We start from the raw sequence: 11,369 nt of genomic DNA, 5'->3' as shown, positions 1-11,369 counted from the left end.
CCTTCGTCTTTCAGCTCGATAAGCCACTGCAGCATTCAGTTTTAGCCGGCATCAGCAAAGTAAACTTTAGACATACCCAATGGTCAGCTCCACTAAGCATCAGTTTTACAGTGTCAGGCACACCTAACCCAGACATTTTACTTCGGTGTTTTCTCAAGAAAATGGCAATGTAGCAAAACAAGGCAGTACACAGAACAGGAACAGCAGAATTGCCGAGATGAGTCAGATTAGGTTACACAAGACTTCAAACATAACCCCCAAATTAAGGGGCTGCCCTCCAACAGATGAGCTAGTTTCCTGCTTTCCGAGCGCTACTATTACAGCTAGACTTTCAGCACATACCTTAAGTTGGAGTATTTTGTTGCCTTCCCTCTCAAGCATTCACTGCACCTAGCTGTGGTCTCTGGAAGCTTTCCACATCTGTTTGCAAGACAGCAAAACACTAAGCAAGCGTCCCTGCCATCACGCAGGAATCCAACAGATTACTTCTGACGCAGTGAGCGCCAGCCAGTTCGTAACACAGCACCGTAGAGTCATCACTGAAGCAGCAAGAAGTAAGCTCACTTCTGAACTCGGCTAGATGTCATTAAGTCCGGAATTAAGTTCAGCAAAATGAGTTTTGTACTTCAGTTAGTCAGCTTGTTGTAGCTCCTTGCTAGGTTTGCCAGCAACCCTCCCCACTGCAGTATCAGACTGCCAGTCACACCGTTAGTTTGACAGAGCACATCTAAGGCCAGACGTTCCCATCTTTGCCCTCTGCTGGGTGCTGTGGATAAAGCAATAAATTGCACTTCACAGAAATACCAAACTGAGTATTTGTGTGAATTTTGAAGGAGTTTGTTTCTTCTTCAGGCGTTGTACTCAGAAGCAAAGGGCAGAGAAATACTAACTCACACAGGGAGGTGAAAAAAAATTCAGCTTTTAAACAAGTCTGACAACTAGACTACTTTTCTCACTTCATACCATGTTTTTCATACAAAACTTAGTCAGCAGCTTCTTACCTACCATTTAAGTGAGCTCATCAAAAAACCCACAACTACAACAGCAAGAACATTTATTGCCCCACACAAAAGAATCAGAGTAATACATAGTTTTGTTGACTCAGAATTAGTAGTTTTCCCTGACAAAGGCTTTCCTCTGGAAGAATAAACTCCAGCCTTATACCTTTTTTCATATTAAAGTGTGCTTCTTCAGATTTAAGAGTACATATGGCTTAAGATTTATATGGCTGTTCCTTAAATTCTGTGTCTAATCCTAGTCATCAAATTCTAAGGCCCACCCAGACATATCAGATAAAACGCAAGACAGCAAGCCAAACTCACACCAGAGAAGAGTCTCCAGTAACAGACGAGATGTGCACCCAGTGACAAGGTTGACAGCACTCTGAAACCACCGTGCACATATATGTTCCTTAACTGCTTCATCTGCCTTATTCTGAAAGAACCCTCTTATCACAGAAATATAAAAGACTCCATGTGGATATACAGGTGTTGTGCTTGTACATGTCTTAATCTGCCAGCTGCATGGAGTTCCTAGAAAATTTAGACCAGTGTACAGGAAACAACAGAAAAAGTGAAGACCTACATTTACCTAAAATCATAGGTAAAATTGTAAAAGACCTATATATGCCCCCCCACCGAAACAAAAAAAAACTCCCACAAAAACCCAAACAAACCCCAAACAAGTAGTTTAATGCTGATTGCTGAAGGCAATACCACCTAGATTCATATTTTGGGCCTATAGTTAACACAGCAGTTTAAAGAAATATGCCTAACACTAAACTTAGACACTTAGCACTGCATGACCTAGCTTAATAATAATGTTTTCTGCAGGATTTAATCCATTAAGCTATGTGTAATGGTGACCCATGCAAAAGCTTCCTTGGGTAGGAAAAAAAAAAAAAACACAAAACACAAAGAAGTCTAGTCACATTCAGTGACTTGTTAGAATCTAACAGACTTAAAAATACTCTCAAAGAAAAAAAAAAAGAGGGGGTGGGAAATTAAACCACCATGTAATAGGCTGTGATGTTATTTCCCTAAAAGTAGCTCAGAATGAGCTATTCAAGGTCTATTGCCACATGTCTACATACATATACAGCTTTCCAGGTTTACCTACAGTATCTTCAACCCCTGAAAGATTAAGTGGTCGTAGCGTGAAACAGAAACATGCTCTTTCTCTGCATCCTAGTATGGACGTACTCCAGTGTACAAATGGATCAGCATCCATTTCCTATTATTCCACGTATTTCTGCTGATCCATTTTTATTTTTTTTTTATAAGCTTATTTTAAGCATCAAACAGGAAATAGTACCAAGTCTTACTAATCTTGCAACAGCGGCTGGGCAGCTTCAGTATGTTGCATTTGCATGGTACCTGCTTGAGTGAGGATAAAATGCTTAACAAAAACTGCAATAAAAATCATAACAAGCAAGCCGCCCAGAAAGACTCCTACAACAGTAGCATAGGTGTCTGCTCCAAAGGCTACAGGAACTTCTGCAGCAAGTATGTCTTTCACAGCATTGAACGAACCATTGTTTGGCAGCGGGTTAATACCAAGTAGATGGCACAATAAGGGGTACAAGTCTGTAGCATTCATGACTTCTTTGGTGGCATTCTTTCTGAAAGCAGGCCCAACTGCCAAAAAAATTGGATGCATTTCTGGTAAGATGTTGTCATATCCGTGATTACCAACTAAAAATAAAAGATAAATAAAGGTCAATATTCTGCAGTTGTAAAACAAGCATTGAACCTTTTCCTAGAATTAGCATAATGCAGAAAAGGAATGGCCATCATTTATTCTTGCAAAGGTTTAGAAGCATCATTTTGATCAACACCACAAAGGTCTCCTAGCAAATACCAAGTCTCAGAACTACAAAAAGAAGATGCCTTAAAAAAAAAGAAAAGAGAGTGCACTATTTAAAAAGAAAAGGGAAAAAAAGGTAAGTTCACATAGCAGTAACAGCTCTGTCAACGGCATGCTATGCTACACCTGTTTCCTTGATTTTCCTTAAGGGAAAACTCCAACTTTGCAACTGGAACAGATTTCTTGGGGGAGGGGGAAATCCATGTAGAGACAGACTGACTGTTTGACTGCTAGTAGCAGACAGAACTTAAGCTCTGACTGCTTTGACACTTTGTCCAATTTTGTGCACTATCTACTCAGCAGTAACGAAAAAGTTCACAGATCTCCCTAGCAGGTTCTCCAGTACCCCCTCCTTACAGGGGCACTAAAAAAAACTCCAAACAAGTAAACAAACATGCAGGCACAAAAAAGCTGCTCTCATCAGCTACCAACTACTGAGAAATTTGTTAAGTCTTGCAGGTAACTCTCTTCAGCTTCAAAACCAGCTGCAAAGTTGAAAAGCTTTTCAATTAAGAAACGTAACTGACCATGACAGCTATATTTTTACTCCTAGCTAACCAGAAGTTACAGTTTACCATCTCCATTCTACAATTAATAAATCTCAAAACCCCAAAATGAAGAACTTAAAAGTAGGTTAGTTTGGGTTTTTTTTGTTTGTTTGGGGGTTTTTTTGGTTTTGTTTTTTTTTTTTTTTTTGGGGGGGTGGTTTTTTTTTTCCCCTCCAAATCACCTAGAATGCACCTTATCCTATAAGGCAAATGAAAATCACTGGTGCACAGTAACACAATATTCAAAGACTCTAGCAGTAGAACAAGGTTACTATGAGCGTAAGCATCCACAAAAATTGAGGACTTTCAGAAAGCGTTCTTGTATTTCCAACCCAACCCTCCTCCAGTAAACAGATAGTATGTTATAAAACAATGCTATTCATCCTGTACTCCACAAGTTCAGTTACAACTTTTTTTTTTTAAATCTCTCAGGAAGTGCTTGTCAATTTGCTAGATCTTGCAAGAAGGTTCAACTATGTGGCCACTAAAACATGAGAATGATCTTATCTCAGTAAGTTTAATTTTTAGAAACGGTAAGTCCAGCTCCCCCTCCCCTAATAGCAGGGTGCTTTCCATCCCATCAGGAAAAAGTTACAAATTCTACACACTTAACTTCAGAGTCTTTCCTCCCAGTCTTAAAAAAAAAAATTAACATTGGTTGAGACAGAGAGAAAGTACCATGTAAACTGTCTGACTAGGAAGATATAGCAAAACACTGTAAAGATAGAATACTTACATTGAAAACTGTCAGACTTATTATATACAATTTCCCATCCTTTATCAGCCACTACTAATATCGGCTGAATTTTACTGTTGTGTTTGTAATGTAATCTATCTGGAATCTCCTCCTTTTTATATACAGTCATGTTGGGATGAGCATTGGCCAAAGCTTCATACACTTCATCCAGTTTGCCTTCAAACAAATAAAAGAAACAAAAGACAAGACTTAAAACATACTAGTACGTTTACAGAACTCATCAGTAAATACAACTGAAGAAGAGGGCAAAATGCACTTCCCCAAAAGCTGATTATAGCTGTAAGTGACAACAGCGGATTACAATGCTCACAGAAGTTACCATGAGAAATCCAGAGCGTCATTCACAGTATGATCACACCTGGCAACAGACTTCACAGCCTATTCCTAAGTAGTAAGTGCCTTGCTCATTTTAGAAAAATCCCTCATCTCACCGTTACCAGAATGTAAGCTTCTCACAAGAATGAGTGAGAAGGCATTCAGTGAAAGCTCACGGAAAAGAAATCAGCTCCTCCTAGCTCCATGCAAAGCTTGAAACCAAGAAGATAGCTCCTAAACCTGCTTATGAGGTTATGTGCGCATTAAGGCTGTATTCTGTCTTTCCTCCAGTTGGCTATGGTGACAAGCGACACTTACTTTAAACCAATTGAACTGTTAGTTGCTTTCCTTTAAAAGGCCAAAGAGAGCAGCCACTTTGTTTCTCAGCATCTCTGAAAACTTATTTCTTTTTATAGAACCCAACTATTTATTCCTCCAAGATGCTCCAATAAACAGCTACATATTTGATCTCATTTGATTCCCAATTTTGATCTTCTACCCCTTTGACGACAAGTTTAGCCAATTTAGAACAAGTAGCTAGTTTGTTGCTATGCACCATGTAACATCATAGTATTGGCAATTAATTGCCTAAAGATAAGCAAAACTAGCTTGCATTAATCTTTCAAGGGAAGCCCTGAGGTCACAGTCCCGATGCCACTAAGACATTAGGAGCTGTACAAAGATTGCAGAGGCCTAAGGAGGGAACACAGGACAAACATATGAAGGGACAGGCTGGACTGGCAAATGATGGCAGCACTTTTAGTCTAGAACTGTCAGCCACGCTGTGTATTCAGTAACAGCTAACAGCCCTACCTACTCCTTTGTATTCTTCGCGTCTACTCATTTCCCTTCCCTTCTACCGCACAGTGAGTGTAAACCCTCAAGAGCTGTACTAACACTACCAAACAAATAGGTATTTTCCACCCCCAATTCTTCATTTGCTTATTTCCAGTTTCTGAGCTTTTCTTTCCGGTAAAGGTCACTGAACAGCCAGAAAGCAGCTGGACAAGCTGGGACACCAGCGCACAGAAAGGAGGAACCAGGACACGCAGACAGGAACACAAAGGCAAGTTCAAGAATCTCCATCTGAGCAAGTTTCTTCAAGCCCTCCTGCCCTGCTCCATTTAAGCACAGATTCCCATTGCAAGCTATGCAGTGTATACAACAGACTTCTGTTACATACCAAATAACTTGGCTCCATGACTTATTTCAGTACTTTGTGCGACACACGTGCACAATTCAGTTGGACAGCTGAGTTCACAGCTAGTCTCTGCAGGCCAGTTCCAGTGCTACAAGGTCTGAAGCATGGTTCAAAGATATTTACATTTTCTTTGTGGCCAACACTGCCGTTTTTAGCAGATGAGTGGAATTTAAGCACATCCTGTCATTTCGACTTATCGTTTCTCGCTAGTTCTGCCTTCACAGCTAGCTGTACATCCTGCAGCAGGTGTTCCTGCAAGTGAGCACTTCTCTGAATGTCTGTCCCAAGAAACAATCACCTTGATGACCACAAAAAGAAGTGCTTACTTTGACCCGAGACCTCACCTAAAGCAAACCAAGGATAAAATTTGGTCTACCATTTGCAATGTGCATGGAGTTTTGAATGTATCTCATGAAAAAAAAGTTTGGGAGGAGGTGCCCAATGTCTTCATTTTCCCTCTCAGTTCCTAGGATCCAGTATAGAAATTCTGGATGAAAACTGGAAGTAGATTAACGTATAATATTTTTTATCTCAAACTGGCATAAAAAAAAAGAATCACTAAGTCTTAAGAAACACAATAAAGGTCAAGATGAGACAGCAGAAGTCCAGATATGAGATAATTACAGCAACAAGAAAAGGAACTACAATCTATCATTTCTAGGACTATATTAGTAAGAAAATTAATATTGTTATGCCACTTTTCTATGTAGGATAACAGGGAGGAGAAGCCTCAAATACAGGAAACGATCACTTTACACTGCATTAAGTATTTGAATGAATATATTTATATTAAATGCAAGTAAAAGGCCAGCATCACCAGCTGTGCTACAAGTACCATCTTCGTGAACATACAATTAGTTCCACACACACTAATACACTAACATGGTTAAATAATGGCTTTAATCCATCTCTCAGAGAAGACATATGCAGCCAAACAGTTAAAGTAGCAGAAATTGCTGTATTTTTAAGCACTCAAAATTTTTCTCAATGTCTCACTAAGTTTCACCATTCCCTTGGTTTAAAGCAAGACAAATGGAATAACTGTTGAAGAATCAGTATTATGTACTTTATATGTTATTTCATAGCTAAACTGAGAACAAAGCTCATTGTTTTATTATAAAAGTTACAGTTGGTAACACGGAAGGAAAGAATTTTAGTCGCGCTTAAAACTAATTCTTGTTTATTGGTAGTGTAATAAATATCTGAACCTCTGGGCAAAACCAAATGCAAGCTATTTCTCAAGCCCACTGAAATGGCTTTTTTACTATTCTGTCATCTAATTGTTGCAGAGATACTATTTCTTTTCAGCATTTAGCAGACAGGAGAATCAGGTTACACATCTTCAAGTTCTCATTTACTACATTAGGGATGTAAACTTCAGTGCTGAAACTTTTATAACTCCTGTATTTGGTAATGAGAACATCCTGGTCAGCCGTGTTTGTCTCCATCAGGATGGAGCTCCCAAACTCAGCTCTTCCATCACCACCGAGAGAAACAGCACCCAGCTACAAGCACCTGAGTGTGCTCAGGTAGCAAATGATCTCCGTTTGGACATACTACCATTTTAGTCTGGAGTATTCTTCAAACTAAAAGTGACAAGAGACTTTTTTGTTTTAAAACACATTTAAAGGTCACTTTAGTCTGCAAAATACCCTCCCCGCTGGGGCATTAAATAGAGTGCTATCCATAGTGATGTGTTACAGGAATCTTAAAAAACGCCTTTTCAGAAGGCCACCTTAAAACTCAACTTCCAAATTAGCACCCCTGCCTACACAAAAAAATGCTGTTTTCCAGGTTAACGAATTCGTACCAAATAGTTACGGCTTTTGATCATCAAACTAAAGAGCAGCACCTCTACGTCAGTGACACTAAACATATACCTGACCCTTAAGCAACCCTTCAGTGACTGCAACCAGACTTCAGATTTCAATTCCAACAGTCTTCTTACCCAGCATTATCACAATAAAAATGGTATGAACATAACTGGCTGTTCAGCATGATGGGGGGAAAAAAAAAAAACTACAGTGAACTAGAATAGCTGGCAGCTGATCAAATAGCCAATGCAGGCTTTCTTTTTATCAAAGGTCCCCATCTGGTTTCAGTTCTTGTTTTGAGTTACAAATCTAGTTCTCCCGCCATGGCTTCAGCATCTTTATGAAAGGCAAGATATGTAACATTCAGTTGTTATCTACCTAGAACACCACTCATCCTTGATAATGCCGTTAGATTATCTTACTTCTCATAAGGACTAAACGATATTGGGCAATATTAGTCAACAACAGACAGATTTGCTGACTTGTCATTTCAGAAGTTAATCCAGCCTTTTGACAGAGCTAGCAAAAAGAACAGAGAAGTGATCCTGCAAGTACCCCTTGTTCATGGCTCATGTCCTACTGGCATCAGTGCTGCTATCACCACTTCAGTTAAGGAACGAGATCTATAGAGTTTCGATACTCAAGTATTTTCTTCAGAGAATTTTACTGCTATAGCTCCTACCTTCTTTTGGCAAAATAGCTACTGCAGGAGAGTGGTCAATGACTTTATAGAGCTCTCTGTTCACGTACTGATCAAGCTCAATGAGCCTTTCGGAGGAGGATTGTGACATTCCATGATCACTTGTGATTATGACATTTATCACATCCCACAGCTTCGCTTTCTTCAGTTCCGACATCAGATATCCCAGCTTTTTGTCAGTATCACTAATTATCTGTCCCATAAGTGGGTTTTCTGGGCCCAGAATATGGCCCATCTCATCAGGCTGTTCCCAATATAGGAGACCAAAGTTTATGGGTTCTTCTGATGTAAACCAGTCAATAAGTCTAGCAACTCTATCTTCAAAGGAAACAGATTCATCGTAAGGCATATAATACGTAGGAAAGACTCCATGTATTTTCACATCTGTTCCAGGCCACATAGCTGCACCGGTTTTATGTCCTTCCCTCTGGTTTGTTACCCATATTGGGCTGGCTTCTTCCCAGAACTTGGAGTTATGGATATTCATTTTGTTCGGAGAGAAAGTTTCATTCAGAATAGGATCATACATCTCATTAGCAACTATACCGTGGCTTTCTGCATAGAGACCAGTCACCATTGTATAATGATTAGGATACGTTTTTGTTACAAACACATTAATGACCTGTTTGACATGAACACCATTCTCCATGGCATAATGAAAATTGGGAGTTGAGACTTTATAGATATAATCCCATCGAAATCCATCAAAAGATACTAGCAAGACTCTGGGCTGAGCTGGCTGGAGAGACAATGCACTTGGAAGAAATAGTAAGAAAATTGCCAGGACTTTCCAATAACAGTTCATGGCTATTCTGGAAGGTATTCGTCCCCTCTTCTGAGGCAACGCGGCATCTGTTGAGCAGAGACAGAAGATTCATTTGTGTTAACCTGTTTGTCAAAATCATAACTTAGTTTTAAGAATGAGTAGCTAAAATGCTTCTTATGTATTTACTCAGCTTGCCTTACTAACACTGAGCACTCCAAAAACAGGAACGAGACCTTTTACCTATCAGTTGATATCCCGATTTCAAAGATGGGAAGCGAGACACTACAATTTGTTGAATGAAACATAGTTCGCAAAGCAACTTCTTTACTCAATACCACTGCCCAACGTCTTCCTTTTTTCTTCCTGCTCCCAACACACAGGAACTCCTGCTCTTGCAATCTGATAAGTTTTCAAGTATTTTCTGTACTCGAAGTTCTAAGAAACTGTCCTATAAGGAAGCTTCTGCTTGTTAAGATGTAAACAAGGGTGGTTTTCACCTTGAGAATAACAAGGTCCATCTCCACCAGAACTTTATAACCCTCATTAAAATCTCTGGAGCGTTACTTCTGCGCAAGTGTGGCACAGACACACTAGCATTGCACGGCAGAGCCGGGGACGGCAGCAGGAAGTACACACTGGGACTGGAGGACTCTGCACCGGCACAGCTCCCATCAGGGAGGGGGGACCAGCCAGAATCCATCACAGCTTCTCAGCCCCCACACTCGGTATGGGATTACTAAATGTGCCGACTACAATTTCTAATGGAGAAACCAGCAAATAAGCTTTGAATTTCAGACACAGCAGTACATCTATTAAAAGCTTTTGCTCTGTGAAAGGTGTCAGATCAAGAGTTAGACAAAGAGCAGGAACATCAGTTTCCCAACATTTTATCACATCTCTCACCTGATCATATCTTCCCTACATAACCAAGCTCTTATTCATCAACTAATTCTGACACTTATTACCTAAGATCACTTCTAGCATACACACAGCTTTACAAACAAGAACATATACAAGTCAGCATGCAGTTTAAGTTCTTCTAATTAACCAGTTACGTCCCTGAATGGATTGCAAAGACGTGGTTGAAGGATTCAGTGGTACAGTTGCAAGCCACTGGAAATACGTTATCTTTCAAGCACGCATCATCTGTCCTTTCCAGTCAAATACCACCACTACCTAAGCACAAGCAGCATGAAGTGTGCAAGACTCAAGAAATATAATGTAAATCCTGTCCATGAACTGCACGAGATGGTGACCACTACACTCTGTGCCCTAAAGCATTTGGTCCCTAATTCAGCACTAATTCTGGTCATATGACTCAAGGTTATTGCCTATTCCTAGCTATGACTGGCATTCCTTATCTAAGAGCATGACATAATATGACACATAATTTCGTATTGTATTGTACTCCTCTGTCCCAGTTTTCCTCTGCCCTTCCCGAACGCTTTCTTGTTCAAAACTCAGTTACCTAACTCAAAGTAAGATCTCTGTCAGAACTCTCACACAGGATTTCCCTATCTGTAACTGACCTGCAATTTCCTGCAAACATTCCCCACTTCTTGCCCAACAGCATCATTTCGCCACCAGACCAGATTCTGCTCAGTCCAGTCCTGCATGTGGACCGTACTGATACTCCACGCAGTTCCCGTTAGATTTCCATTTTTCAGCAATCCTATGGAACAAGTCACTACTGAAATTCAGCTGGAAAACAGCTACTGTGTAACCAACAAATCCATATTAATGTCTGGAGTACATCAATATCTTCGTTAAAATAAAAAGTTACAGCGTAACAAGCATCTGAATACCACTACAATGATAGACTAGGATTTATCATTGTGGTAGAACACAAGATATCTTCCACGGGAAATTTTCCTACTCCATTCCCCAGTTCCTCAATTCCCCCCACTATATATCTCTCATATATACATTTACATTGGAAAACAGCATAGGCACTGTTGACTTGCAGCTAGTCGAATGTTACACTGAACTTACATGTCTCCCAAAATTAAAATCCTGGCCTAGAGTCCTGCTAAGAAAGACACGATACTTCCAAGGCGTAATTCCCCTTTCAGCAAACACCACAGACCCAAAAGCTGCAGAATCACTTGCTTTCACCCAACGTGGGATTTCTTTCAGCTGAATCTGAAGGAAGAAAGGGACAACACACTGTTGTGTCCACCTGGACCCCATCTGCCAAATTAAGTGTAGCCCATGGCTGAGTCATAAATTCTCCCTTCTGGGGAGTGGCAAGTACAAATTTAAGTCCTCTCAAGTGAAATCAGGTCCTTACTTCTGAATTTTACACAGTTAGTGATGTCAACATCACCTAATCCTTTAATTCAATATTTTTAATAAATAATAATTTTTTTTTCCAAGTCTTTCCTATACTGGTCTTCACTGGAT

At 40.0% G+C, this 11,369-nt stretch overlaps 1 protein-coding gene across 1 annotated transcript; it reads right to left on the bottom strand.

Moving 5' to 3' along the window:
• Positions 1-2,322: 2,322 nt before the first annotated feature.
• ENPP5 (ectonucleotide pyrophosphatase/phosphodiesterase 5 (putative)) lies at positions 2,323-9,005 on the bottom strand. Its single transcript, XM_009698691.1, has 3 exons — positions 8,183-9,005; positions 4,150-4,326; positions 2,323-2,693 (listed from the first exon to the last, which is right to left on the bottom strand). Exons 1-3 carry the CDS (start codon positions 9,003-9,005, stop codon positions 2,323-2,325), a joined length of 1,371 nt encoding a protein of 456 aa, XP_009696993.1.
• Between the last annotated feature and the right edge of the window lie 2,364 nt (positions 9,006-11,369).

This window comes from Cariama cristata, unplaced genomic scaffold, assembly GCF_000690535.1.
Source record: "Cariama cristata isolate BGI_N322 unplaced genomic scaffold, ASM69053v1 scaffold18784, whole genome shotgun sequence".
In the NCBI taxonomy this organism is placed as follows: Eukaryota; Metazoa; Chordata; class Aves; order Cariamiformes; family Cariamidae; genus Cariama; species Cariama cristata.
This window is presented reverse-complemented; position numbering and strand designations above follow the sequence as displayed.